This window comes from Sinocyclocheilus anshuiensis, unplaced genomic scaffold (assembly GCF_001515605.1).
Source record: "Sinocyclocheilus anshuiensis isolate Anshui unplaced genomic scaffold, SAMN03320099.WGS_v1.1 scaffold13, whole genome shotgun sequence".
NCBI classification, from domain to species: domain Eukaryota; kingdom Metazoa; phylum Chordata; class Actinopteri; order Cypriniformes; family Cyprinidae; genus Sinocyclocheilus; species Sinocyclocheilus anshuiensis.
In genome coordinates this window covers 334,770-348,579 of record NW_015538026.1, presented here as the reverse complement: position 1 = coordinate 348,579, position 13,810 = coordinate 334,770, and the positions used below count along the sequence as shown (strand labels likewise).

The 13,810-nt window shown below is 39.1% G+C and overlaps 2 protein-coding genes and 1 non-coding gene across 3 annotated transcripts in view; all 3 read right to left on the bottom strand.

Annotated features, from left to right (window-relative positions):
- Positions 1-1,512: 1,512 nt before the first annotated feature.
- On the bottom strand, positions 1,513-9,748 carry LOC107678763 (TBC1 domain family member 25-like). The gene is made up of 7 exons (XM_016474154.1): positions 9,388-9,748; positions 6,646-6,755; positions 6,325-6,479; positions 5,851-5,975; positions 5,266-5,454; positions 4,723-4,998; positions 1,513-4,637 (listed from the first exon to the last, which is right to left on the bottom strand). Exons 1-7 carry the CDS (start codon positions 9,430-9,432, stop codon positions 2,925-2,927), a joined length of 2,613 nt encoding a protein of 870 aa, XP_016329640.1. The 5' UTR covers positions 9,433-9,748; the 3' UTR covers positions 1,513-2,924.
- Positions 9,749-10,124: 376 nt separating this feature from the next.
- Positions 10,125-10,196, bottom strand: trnah-gug (transfer RNA histidin (anticodon GUG)). The gene has a single exon. It is a non-coding gene; the product is annotated as a tRNA-His (tRNA).
- A 651-nt stretch (positions 10,197-10,847) lies between these two features.
- LOC107678756 (5'-nucleotidase domain-containing protein 2-like) overlaps positions 10,848-13,810 on the bottom strand; it is an 11,796-nt gene continuing 8,833 nt past the window's right edge. The window contains exons 11-14 of the mRNA XM_016474142.1: positions 13,603-13,689; positions 13,257-13,397; positions 12,111-12,175; positions 10,848-12,016 (exon numbers count right to left, since the gene is read on the bottom strand). Coding sequence (XP_016329628.1) covers positions 11,755-12,016; positions 12,111-12,175; positions 13,257-13,397; positions 13,603-13,689 — 555 coding nt within the window. The 3' untranslated portion in view covers positions 10,848-11,754. The remainder of the gene's footprint in view (positions 12,017-12,110; positions 12,176-13,256; positions 13,398-13,602; positions 13,690-13,810) is intronic.

Sequence of the window (13,810 nt, the reverse complement as noted above, 5' to 3'; positions counted from 1 at the left end):
GAAGAAATCTCCGATCGTAAAACGCGTCTCCTCTCCTTCACAGCGAATGGTTGACAGATGACTATCCGCTGTTTGAATACCTCGCCGCGAAATCTACTCGTAGCCAAAAATATATTGCATCCGTAGTGTTAAGCACTAGCATAGAGAATTTATGAATTCCTTAATTTTTCTGTAACAATCTTGATTACATATCCCAAAGCTACACGAAATCAGTTTTTTTCATCCAATCAATAATGCTTCCAAGACTTACCACTTCCCTGGCCATTTCCAGCACAATAATCTACACATTTCTTTCAGCAACAAAAAACTCAAACGGCCTATTGTGCTACAAGATGGAACATAATAATAAATTCATAAATAACAAAAATGTTCATGCCTAAGCAGGCATTTAATGTCTATCACATCAAGGCGATATGACATGTCCACTTACGCCAATTAGCCAGGAAAGCGAAAAGCTTTCTCTTAGTAATCAGTTATCCAAGTGACCATCTATCATCATACTCAAAAACCAGCTCGACCAGCCAGTTGCGAGTTTGTCGCTAATCCAAGATGATCTACCACCTTAGACCAGCTAGAAACCAGCTACCACGTTCCAGCAAAACAAAACAAAACAGATTAAGAAGCATTTCCAGCAGGGATTGCATTAAATCTATTTGTGTGCAGAGAAAGATCACTGTCACTTTACCTGCTTGATGAGAGTATCGCGCTGATCTCTGAGGTAAAAAAAATAAAAAATCTTGAGGTAAAATCTGAAGACTTCTTGCGACAAATAACAAATCAATTACGTAATACTTAATAAAGCCGAGGTAGTTTAACAGTGTATGTTGTTTAAACAAAACAATTTTGAGAAGAAATCTCCGATCGTAAAACGCGTCTCCTCTCCTTCACAGCGAATGGTTGACAGATGACTATCCGCTGTTTGAATACCTCGCCGCGAAATCTACTCGTAGCCAAAAATATATTGCATCCGTAGTGTTAAGCACTAGCATAGAGAATTTATGAATTCCTTAATTTTTCTGTAACAATCTTGATTACATATCCCAAAGCTACACGAAATCAGTTTTTTTCATCCAATCAATAATGCTTCCAAGACTTACCACTTCCCTGGCCATTTCCAGCACAATAATCTACACATTTCTTTCAGCAACAAAAAACTCAAACGGCCTATTGTGCTACAAGAAGCAACATAATAATAAATTCATAAATAACAAAAATGTTCATGCCTAAGCAGGCATTTAATGTCTATCACATCAAGGCGATATGACATGTCCACTTACGCCAATTAGCCAGGAAAGCGAAAAGCTTTCTCTTAGTAATCAGTTATCCGAGTGACCATCTATCATCATACTCAAAAACCAGCTCGACCAGCCAGTTGCGAGTTTGTTGCTAATCCAAGATGATCTACCACCTTAGACCAGCTAGAAACCAGCTACCACGTTCCAGCAAAACAAAACAAAACAAAACAAAACAGATTAAGAAGCATTTCCAGCAGGGATTGCATTAAATCTATTTGTGTGCAAAGAAAGATCACTGATCAATTAATATTCAGTGAATTTATTGTACAAATAGGAGTATTGCAAGCATTCAATCTAGCAAGTCTCTCCAAGGGTATGAGTAAAATACTATCATATAGAACCAAACCAAAATCAGAGAAACAAACATACATGTATGCACAATGATGATGAACAGGACTCATCACTGTTCCACTTTCCAGGAAAATCCTTTTTTTAGTCCATGTGCAGAGGTTTCTAATTTTAGCACTTAGAAAAAAAAAGAGAAAAGAACACTTGGTATTAAGACAAAGAATGAGTCTACAAGGTCTCCAATGAAATGCATTCTGCTAAAGGCATTAAACACTTTTGTAATACTCTGATATTTTTTTTTAACAGCAGTGATCCTTGATTGTTGCCTCTTAATGATAAAGTTGTTATGGCAACGGATGAACAGACAAGTCTTTGGTGGAAGGATGAAAGCAATAAAAATTATATTTACACACAGAAGTGAGAGAGACAAAAATGCCTAATTCAGTGAAACGAGGCACTTCTCCAACAAAGGCGAGGATAATAGAAACCAAATTACCAGCCATCTCCATGTTTATCTTAGTAGGAGTGCTGCTTTACCAAATCATCCACTGCATGTAGAGTTACAGCTGACAGGTCAAATAGCTGTTGTACACTAGAGAGGATTTCTACTGGTAGTTCAGAGATCAATTCAAGATTGGGCGGCATGTTACCTATGCTACAACAGAAGGTTTCACATTGATGGGATACTGGATAACGCATCAGCACCATCTCGGGCCAAATGTTTCATACAAACAAAAGTCAAGGCTTAAGGTTCTTATAAAGCACAAATGACAAGTATCAGTATAACAAATACACCTTTGCTGCTGGCAATGTCAAACAAATTAATGATACATTTCAGGGAGCGTCTCAAAAGCTTTACTTGAGTAAACAATCTCCTCCCTACAACAACAGAGGCATGATAACCTCAGAAAATGCTGATGACATCCTTTTCGCCAAAATAAAGATTGCACACAGAGAAATAAATAACAGTATAATCTTGTTGCTTTGTTTTAGGTAAATTAGGTTCCTATAACAGATTTTACGTGTCCATAATGTGCCTTTCAAAAGTGTTATTTACAAAGTGAAATGAGACACAAACTGGCCTGCCCTTTCAAAGGACAATCAATAAAGTGCAATAAAAAAGATACAGTACAATGAAAGGGGCTTGACTTGATGGACAGGGAAAAAGAGACATGAGAAAGTCACTAAGCTTTGGTCATTAACATAAAACAACACAAGTCTCATTAAGCATGTGTAAAGCACAAAGGTACGCTGTGACTCTGCAAGGTACAGTAAAACTGGCTTATGGGTCTGTTTGTGGTCCGGAGCTGGTTTCTAGAGATAATCTACTACTGCACAGGATCAGGAATCAGATAGAGAGAGGGCAACAGGAGTTGTTGGAGAGGGAATGGTACTGGCCAAATTATAGGGCGAATTCGGTAAGGTACCCTGAGAGGGCTGTACATTGAGGAAAGGAGGTCTAGTGGTGGGTGTCTGGGGGGATGTTGTCGCTGTAGTTGGGGAGTCCAAGCTGACTTCATCCCCTTCCTCCGAGTCCCATACCTCACTCTGCAGGTAGTCTGCAAAGAGGGCTTTAGCTCGCTGCAGAATACGCCCAAGATTGTGGCGACGGACCAGGCGGTCAAAGTGCATGGCCAGCTCATTGTAATCCAGGCTGTTTTTGACAATGTGGTCACGGTGTTCCAGCAGGATAGACAGGCAAAGGAAAAGCATGAAGGGATTCCCTTTCCCAAACTCTTGAGGAGGAGGAAGCGAGCAGGGTTTAATTCCGCCTCCTTCTGGTTTGTTTGTGTTTGGAGAGGTTATGCCAGACCCGGTGGGCCTGCATGGCGAGGGAAGATTGCTGGAGAACGCTTTGGGCAATGACGGGGACTTGCCGAAGGATAAAACCGGAGAAGAGAGACGCGAACGATTGTAACTCTGCGATGGAGATGCCAGTAAAGATTTCCCTGGGACCACTGATGGGGATTGAGCCCCAGTTTCGTTCATTACAGCTTGTGAGGACATGAACCCCCCAGGAGGTTTATCAGGAGACACAGCTTTGTCCCCACTAGACGAAGAGGATGTGCATTTTGAAAGGTCATCGGGAGATGCCGTTCTCCAGCTAGATGGAGAATTAGATGCTTCCGGGGAATGATTAGAGCTACTCTTCCAATTTGGTAGACCAGAAGGAAGAGATGATGCTGGGGAAGCTGCTTGACCATTGGGAGAGTCTCTTTGTCCTGGAGAAGACGGCGTATGATTACTGATAAGAGGTTCCTGCTCTCCAGGGTCATCCTCACTTTCCTCTGTGGACTGGCGGACAGAGAATGGCAACGTGGAGTGTGCAGACTGAAACTGTTCTGGAGATACTGTAGGATCAGAGCAATCGTTTTCATTAATATCAAAGCTGTCCTCGCTTCGGCAACTATAGTACTTGAATTCCCCAAAACTTGCCTGTTTCTCAAATGAGGGAGCAGGAGCTGTGACATCATTCTTGACCATGTCATCTACACCGTACTCTCCTTCACCTTCCTTCCGAGGGCCCTTCTCCTCCTCTACGATGAGGCTACGTCCCCCATCTGCCTCCTCTCGGGACGGTCTTAGCATGTGACGTCTCCTCTGCCTTTCCGTCTGCTTCTCATCAATCTCCTCCATGTCCACATTCTGATGGACATTCTGTGAGCCATTGGACTGATCTGCCTCAAGTGTTGGCCCCAGAAGCTCCACCTCTGTCTCAGGTGGATCAGGTGGCAAGGAGCTCCAGGTGACCTCAAGCATTCTCAGGGCATCATCAAAAGCGAATTCCCGCTTCAGCTCCAAAAGCAGCCAGCGGTAACAGAAAAACAGATCGTCGGCACCTTTTGAGATAAGGTAGGCATAAAACTCAGGGTCTGAATACTGCAATAGCAACTTGAGATGCTGGAACTTAATGGACATTAGTTGTCCGTCAGGGCGGAAGTTGCCCTCAAGACGTTTCATAATGCCACAGAAGCAGATAAAGGCATGAGCTTCGTTGTCCATGACAGCTAGAATTGGCGAGGCAATGTCGCTCATGCCTTGGCAATAAGACACCTGTAAAAGCAAACAAGGACAGTTTATTTCCCACAGAGGTAAAGGCACATCCTAGTGTTATCAAATGGGATTACTGCGTGTTTACCTGTGGGTGTGTAATAGCAAAGGTGGTGAGAAGGTCTGTCAATGCGGTGAGATGTGGGCTGTCCTCTGATCCTGCGTAGTAAGGATGTGCTCGGTCTGTTCGAAGAACATCTTTCAGAACGTTTCCCCTGATGAACTCCAGGTCCTCTGCGCTGACCCGTTCTGTCCATTCGCTCTTCAGCTGGTCGTACTCTCTTGTCTTTCTCTTCATGTAGTCCATTCTCTCTTGTCCTGTCAGACCATCTGGGTACACATTAAGGAGGTATCGCCAAACAACCTGTCACAAAAATACAGAGGAAAAAGTCAGGTAAAAAGAGTACTGCTTGCCACATCATACTCTTTAAAAAGCATTTTTAAATATGTTAATATATGTAATATATTTAAAATATATATTTCTAGGTCTAAATACAAATTATATATATATATATCTCAATCATTAACTATAATATTTTGTATTCAGAGATGAAAAAATTAGATATAGAAAGTAATATAATACCCTTTAATTAGGTAAATTAGTTTAAAAATGTCAAAGCAGTCTGGTTACCTTGCGTAAGGATGGCTCAACCCCACCATGATATATACGAAGTCTAAGATCCTCTGGTCGGGTCAGTTGACCTTGGCTAGTCAGGTAACTGTGGAACTCAGCATCACTTAAGGGAGGCTTGAATGGTTTCACCTCCTCCCCATAGGACCAACTCAAGGCCTGCTGCACACGCGATAGAGTGCGACCCACCTGAATGTGGAGGAAGGTACAAAGTAGACAGGAATGTTTACTATTTATATAGATTTCTAACAAAATCTATGGTATTAGGTGGAAGACAGGCGGAAAGAATAATTCCTATCTGGACCATGATTAATTAGCTATCAGTGAGAGGCAGAAAATATTCCCTCTATCTTCAAATTAATATATCAGTTTGTCAGCACAAAAGAAGCACATAGCTGCTTCTTACAAGAGCAAAAGTGCTCTCGCCTTCAAGGACTCCTGAAATATCTAATGACTTCAATTGTTTAAGGGTAAATGCCATTAATTACAGTAAAAAGGCAGTAGACTGTGAACCTGACTGACTGCAGCAGACACTGGCTGGTAAAACAGCTGGCTGACAGGGTGAAGAAGAACATCATAAGTAACCTGGGACAGTAGCGACTGTGTGAAAGGAAGTGCGGCAGAAGCCAACGACCTCTTCTCTCCCTGCAGCTGGTCTGAGCCAATCACATCCTTAGGGCTGATTATGTCCCAATCCTCCAAAACAGGACCTTAGGAAGAACATGGGGGAAATCATTAAAGAGATTATTTACAGGTAAATGCATGTTTGTAAAATAATAATTCTACCCAATAAAGACACTATGTAGACTCTACAAAACAACAAACAGTGGAAAAATGTACATATTCCCAGGAAAATACACAATCATTTGAACTAAACAGCAACTACCCAAAAACAAAGTTTTTTATTTATTGATTGATTATTGATTTGTGGGTAGTGAATGAATGAGAAATAAATTCTAGAAATCATAAAGGAGACAGAGCATTCAAAGATTTTAAGGATCTACTGAGTTTGACATACATGTAATACCCTCCAAATAGAAGGATATGGAGTTCACTCACTGTCCTCTGATGGTTTAATGTCCATCTTGAGTTGGAGGAAAGGCTTTGCCGCACTGACAAATGCTGCATCTAAATCCCAGTCAGACAGCAGAGACACGTAGACCTCCACACCTCCGCGGTCACGGGACAGGTAACTTATCCCAAAGTTGCGTTTCCTACAGAGAAACAAGGAAATAAAGACTGCATCTATGTTTGCTGCAGTTCATTTACCTATCATTGCTATTAAACAATCACAAAAATAGGGTTACAACTGTATATTTTAACAATAGATCTAAATGAGAATTGGCACAAGACAAATATATTTCACAATTTCACACTCACCCATTCAGCTCAAATGCTCGTATCAAGATATGCTGCAACACCTCCAGTGAGGTTATTTGAGGATCAACAGCAAAGGAGCGGAACTCCACCGGCAACACCCCTTCACACTTCTGCAAACAGACAGATTTTAAAGGAACAATTTTAGAAAAAAAGAAAACTGGTAAAAATGCCTATTTTACATAACCCTACTTTGTTAATTATTCTGAAAGGCTAATCACTCCATCCTCTGAAATGCAAATTACCTAATCAGGTGACATTATTTATTCAGGAGGATTTACTGCCTGTTGAGTCTCTGTTGATGTTGCAACCAAGCATGGGAAACAGACTCTGGCTGTAAAGATTACTTGAACTTTACCAACACATGCTAAAACACCTGCAAAACACAGCACTACAAGGTCATCTGTCCCAAGCAGACCACACTGCAGCACACATCTGTCAAGGTTCACACTGAACCTAAATTCATTTATTGTTCAAAACTTTGTGACTACGGTTGCCATTTGTTACTGATTCTTGGGTGCTGGGACAAAACAAGATATGAAACTTATTCAAGGAATAATTTAAATAGTATCAAAATATTCACTCATGTGTAGGTGTGTCTCCAGCTTTTTTCTCCCTTGCCAAAATGTGGTTTACTTGTTATTTCAGTATTTATTATTTACCATCATAGCATTTATTAATATTTTGAATTCTTTAATTTTTATATATTCAGTTTTTTTTATTTTGTATGTTTTTTGTCAATTTTATTAGTTTTTAAGCCTTAATTTACGTTTATTTCAGTTTTAGTAATTTTAGTACTTAAACTTATTTCAGTTAAACTTTAACATTAAAGTTGTTTTCATCTAATAATTACATTTTGTGTAACTTTAGCTTTTAGTTAATTAAAATGAATAGTTTTAGTTAATAATAACACTGTTTCATTAGGGATCATCACTGTGAGAAACAAAAGCTATGTGGCATAAATCATGACAAATCTAGTATTCACTTCCATGAACTAATGAATTTAGATACAGGGTGGTTTCAAACTGATTTTTGCAGATCCATATTTTCAACTATTCACACAGTCAGACACAGAAAATCTTGAAAATGCTGACTTAACCATATTTTACATTTCATATACATCAAATAACATTTTGTTGGTCACTTTTCTGAAAATTATCTAAAAATGACAAATGATTTATTTACAAGCTTTGTGACAGAGTTGACTGAAAAATTAGCGTCATGGCAGTGTAGTTTACTGATTAATCAAAAGTTCACTGTGATTAAACAAATTCATTGACCAAAGTTTTTTGGCCAAAGAGACTTAAAGGGGTCCTATTATGCTCTTTTACAAAGTCTTGATTTTGTTTTGGGGGGTGTACTAGAACAGGATCTCATACTAGGTTCAGACCGGAGATCTCCAAAATGGGGCGTGAACTCCAAAAGTGGGCAGAACCTCCAAAATGGGGCGGGGTCTCCTCTCGCAAAGACTTTGACCATTGGCTCTGGCTCCAGCCAATTGTTATTGACTTACATTTCAAAATAAAACTTTATAAATGTAACATTGTTTCTAGTTCATCTAGAAAGTTCTAAAATAAAATATGCTATATAAGTAAATATTCTCCATGAGAGCAGAGCCCAAAGCTTGTGGCCAGTGGTGTTCAGACTGGAGTTTGAACCCTGCTTAATGATATAAACGGGAATCACCCACGAGCTCTCCCGCGAGCCGTCCCAGCGCACTGCAGGGGAAAGATTTCACTCTATCGCTTTGTTCTAAGCAACGGGGGCGTCCCGGGGCTCGAAATTCGTAGGGTAGGAGCGGGTAGCGACGCTGGGTGTAACTAAAAAGGAGGCCATTGTCCGGTTGGGGAGTTACAGAACAATCTCATATCACATAATCTTATTAACTGTAAGTGGACTTTGAACTTTGCAGATCTTTTTTATGCTCAAACAGCAACATTACAGACTTACTAAAGTTGAAAAAGTGAAAAAGCATAATAGGACCCCTTTAATGAAACAGAGGTGCAAAACCGCTCCATTTTAAAATGGGCCAACATGCTAAGTGCATTTAATCATTTAGGCGGATCTCTTAGGCCTAGATCTGAAATAATACTTACATGGCTTTCAAAAAGAGGATACACTGCTTTTCGTATTCATTAAAGCAGTCTGTACACCTGAGAAATGACTGAAAAACAAGCGAGGGAATTCATGGCAGGTTGATCATGTGACACTCGAGAGCAAACATGACTCACTATCAGGTCAGCGGTACATATTTGTGTGAGTTTTTCTCTTTACGACGTGGCTTCACAAATAAATATACACACAGAAACATTATTATTATAACACAGAATGATAACGACCAATTTGTATATGATCAACGTGTAAATGTCGAACAACTACATAACACGAACAACAAGACTAACTAAAACATATTAAATTGAACAACAAATACATATATTTCTACAAAAAGTAAGTCATATAAGGATTAAAGCAATACATCTATTACACACCCTTAAATAATGCACGTGTGCCCTGTAAACGAATGATTAAGATCACGATTTGTAAACAACAAAGATGCCAGCGAAGTCAAGCGATGCACATGAAGACCAGCTCCTCGACACAGACACGACACCAGACACCGTCTCCTGGCCTGGCTGGACTAACGTTACGTGGATTGCTGTGTGTTATTGTGTTTCCATCCCGCTGTGTTGCTGAGTGTGTGTGATTAGGGTTTGTACCTGCCGCTCGGTCCCCACAATTTCTCACCTTGACCTTAACACGAACTACCCCCCTCTCCTCCTCAGCCGACATGGTGGGTAGTCCGCTTTGGGGGTCCCGTTCAGAGATGCGTTGTCATCATGCAGTAGAAAAATTTAAAGTAAAATAACAATGGTTGCGGGTACCCGTTTGCCACTCTCTTACTGCTCGGCAGGTTCAATGAAAGTTCCGTTAACAAGAGACTGAAAAACAACCAATATCCTGCTGACACGTTTCAAAATAAAAGCCCTGGTGCAAGACAGAAAAAGGCTTTCGCGTCTTAAAGTGAAGTTTGAAAGTATTTTAATGACAGTTCGGGTATGATTGATTCAGAGAATCAGTGTTTCGTCCATTTAGATCAATATTACACACGACGTAGGTAAGAAGGCATTACGTTTGCTACATGACATCGGACCAGTTTTAAACAACAGGATATGACGCCACATTGGCATTACATCATTGGATTCACCAGGGAATGTATGATCCACGTACAACAAAAAGAAAAAGAAATCCTATGATGATTTATGGTCAGACAGATGCAGTAATTTAAAGGGATTTTTAAAAATAATTCTTACATTCAACGATGACAAATAGTAGCTATATGATTATTAATAAAATATTGTCAGGCATTTTTTATAAGCAAATAAAACTACACAAAGATGTGTGTTTATGAATTACATCATGAAGCAGTAGTAGGCGTTTTATCAAACATTGCAAACAAAAACGCTAGCTTTGTCTTATGCTATTGCCGTGACCCGGATTCGAACCGGGGTTGCTGCGGCCACAACGCAGAGTACTAACCACTATACGATCACGGCGAGCTAATCGGCAGCTGCGCAAACACGGCAGATTTAGACCATATAATTAAACGGAATAGATTTCAGTCTGTATAGCAGACTGTATGCATGTAACGTTATAGGAATATATGCTACACTGCAGCTCGTCGATGAATTTGTGAATATATTGACACTTTTTTAGGATTCTTTGATCAACTTTAAAAACGTTAAAAAAGAACTTTAAAAGAAAAGCATGTATTTAAATAGAAACATGTTGTAACATTATAAAGGACTTTACTATCAAGTTTGATCCATTTAATCTCTTTGCTGAATAAAAGCATCAAATTTCTTAAAAATTCCCAAACTTCGGAATGACAATGTATCAAAGTTTCCTCAAAAATATTAAGCCGTTTGACAATAATAAGAAATGTTTCCTGAGCACCAAATCAGCATATTAGAATGATTTCTGAAAGATCGTGTGACACTGAACACTGGAGTAATGGCTGTTGAAAATGTATATTTCCTATCACATGAATAAATCAGCCTACATATACATAGAAAACCGTTATTGTGGTAATTTCACAATATTACTTTTTTTTTACTGCGTTTTTGATCAATTAAATTGGTAATCAACTTTTAAGATCTGTGTGTTATGATTCATCACTTAAAGATAAAAGAACCAACACAACATAATAATGCATATCCTTTTATTCGATTTTATAAATTGTAGAGCAAGTACATACAAAAGATGACATCTTTCTTGTTCCTGGAAAACTGAATTTAGCAGCATAGCTATTCACAGATTTAACTGTAAAACAAACAATGCTCTGATTGTACAGAAGCTAAGTCTAAAGCCACAAACAGTGAGGGCCTGCAAGGTCAAAAATAACAACAGCATTTGGTTTGGCCCTCCAAGAGCTTCCATGTATGTAAATACAGCTGTCATAAAAAAATAATTTCTCTAGTAATAAAAAGCTGTCGAGACTGGTATTATTTGTGCATGTTTAAACTTTGAGGCTAGGCTACATTATTACCATAGTGTGGGGAAGGTAAGTAACATAACAACTCCAAATCTATGAAGCTATTTGACCTAATCGTACATGTAATCAGACCTACTGTATTTGTAACTCATAACTGTGCATTTTTTTGGCCAGCGGTTCAATACTTTGGCCTACCAATGTCTGGCTACCCCAAGTATAGTATATTTCATTCTTCCTGCTATCATGATTAATGTTAATACAAACATCACCCTGTTGCAACTACAAAACTCGTGACATACAGGTTTACAAAACCAAAAAAAAAAAAAAAAGAAAAAGAGAACTGTAAACCACTTAACATCTAACTATGTTTAGTAACACATAATGCAAGAGCATCAAATGTAAAAAAGTTAGAGATAAGAACATAAGGATGTTCATCAGCAAGCCTTTCATTCAATGTCCAAGGCTTGAGAACATTGAGATGCATTGTAACATAACATCCAGCAGGTGGCCCCGCTGTATGTGGTGTTCCCGCAAAAAGTGCCACGTCTCCAATGCCAGAGACACACACCCCCCTCATTTCACTTTTCTGTTCATATTTGCACATTAAACCTTTGGTGGTTTTAACGAATATGGGCCATCTCTTCTAAGAAGGGCGTCTTCATGCAACCAGTGCAGAGCTGGTCCATCCAGAGGGGGGCTTCGTGCTGCAGGGGCGTTCGGCGAGGGTAAAAGGTGTATGAGAGGTCATAGTTCAGCAGGCAGCTGATAGAGGCCATGTAGAGGTCTGAGAAACGGCACAGGCGGCGGGAAAAATAGGTGGGGTTGTGGCAGGTACGGAATATGCTGCCAAAGTGAGGGTTGAAGAGGTTCTTGGTGACTGCCCTGTAAAAGGAAATTGGAAGATGTGTTACAATGGCTTTAGTTCTTGATCTGTTCATCTAGTGAGCTTTTTGTCTTTTTGTCTTGCTTCACTCACCGTAGCTCCTCTCTCTCTTTCAGCCACTCCTGCAGAACCTTCTTGGACTCAGGATCCCGATGCATCTGAAAACCAAGACGTAAATAAGTCAGTTGTCTAAAGAGAGTTTTTTCTTCAAATCAATAGGGAAAACTTTTGGAAGATTACCTTAAGATGATACAAAAGACATCATAGACCTTTATAGTAGCCATAAAAATATATATATACAGTATAATAATATAAACACTATCGTTCAAAGGTTTTACGGTCGGTAAGATTTTTTTTTTTTTGTAAGAAAATTTTTTTTTTTTACAAAAATAAAAAGCAGCACAACCGTTTTAAACATTAATAATAAGAAATGTTTCCTAAGCAGGCAATTAGCATATTAAAGCATAAAATTGAATTGAAAATTCAGCTTTACAATCACAGGAATAAATCACATTTTAAATTATATTCAAATAGAAAACAGTCTGAAATTGTAATTTTTCATAACATCACATTTTCCTGTATCTGTTTTTTTTTTTTATATCAAACAAAGGCAACCTTGGTGAGCATCAAAAACGGATCACTTCAGAGGATACAGACTTTATAGTAACAGTGTCTGTTTAAATTAAAAATTGTATTCCCTTTAATCCAAAACCCAAACGATTCTATAGCATTTTGAGAGGCTATAAACATTTAAAGCCTTATACATTTAAAATGTAAATTTTAGTGTAGCACCATTTAAAACAATTATCACCCAAAACTTTGACAGAATATGAGGTTGAATGCATTCTGGATTATACAAACAGAAAAACCGATCACACCAAGCTTTTCTTACATAGAGAATCTAACTTTGGAAACGAACATTCAGAACAATCAATTCAGATCAATATAAAGCGAATGGACCTCTGCCAAACCTATGAGGTCATTCCTATGCATCCATATACTGCAGAATCACATGTAATGCAGATGTTTATTTTGCTCTCATTTGCTCTCTAGAAACTCGCTTACAGATATACATTTTTTTAAGTTAAAAAACAAAAACAAAGAAAGTCTGATTAATTAAAATGGCTTTTGTTTTTACTTTAATGTGAAAGTTAATAAAAAGTAGACATTTATCAGGATAAATATTTTTCTATTCTAAACAGGAAGAGTGTTGGTGGAGTTCAGAACCACAATGCGTACCTGCATGCGCTCCAGCAGTCCGGTGAGCGCCTGCAACCACGTGAGACTTTGAGCGTACTGGTCTGTGTTCACCACCTTCGTCTCCACCTCAAGTTCAGGCACGATCGCGCCTGTCCTCCACCCATGACGCAGCATCAGGTCCTAAAATGCCAGGACACAGGATGTTTAGACTATAGTACACTTCAAGAACCTTTTTACAATCATTGTTACTGTTTGACTCTGGAAACCGGTGATTATGAAATGATAGAGTGAGATTTACTTCCACTGTTTCTGAAGAAGTAAAAACATAAGGAAGAGACGTTTGCGCAACAAATGTGAACAAAACAGAAGCGTGACGATCACTCACTGCCAAGTCACTGTAGAGATGATCTCCAAAATAGAACACCTTGGATCCTCGCCATCCTGTTAGCTTCAGAAAATCCACAAGGTTTCCCTGAAACAAAGCAAAGCAATGGTAGTTTGATTAGCCAGTTGCTAATATTGCGATTGATTTCAAGGTTTTGAGCTAGAAACTACAACACACTGTAGTCCCCCCCCCCCCAAACAGCCCTTTC

Coding starts and splice junctions, on each gene's coding strand:
- LOC107678763 (XM_016474154.1), bottom strand. CDS start 9,432: ATGTCGGCTGAGGAGGAGAGGGGGGTAGTTCGTGTTAAGGTCAAG. Junction 6,480..6,645: donor CGAGCATTTGAGCTGAATGG/GTGAGTGTGAAA, acceptor GTTTCTCTGTAG/GAAACGCAACTTTGGGATAA. Junction 4,999..5,265: donor TTGAGCCATCCTTACGCAAG/GTAACCAGACTG, acceptor TTTTTGTGACAG/GTTGTTTGGCGATACCTCCT.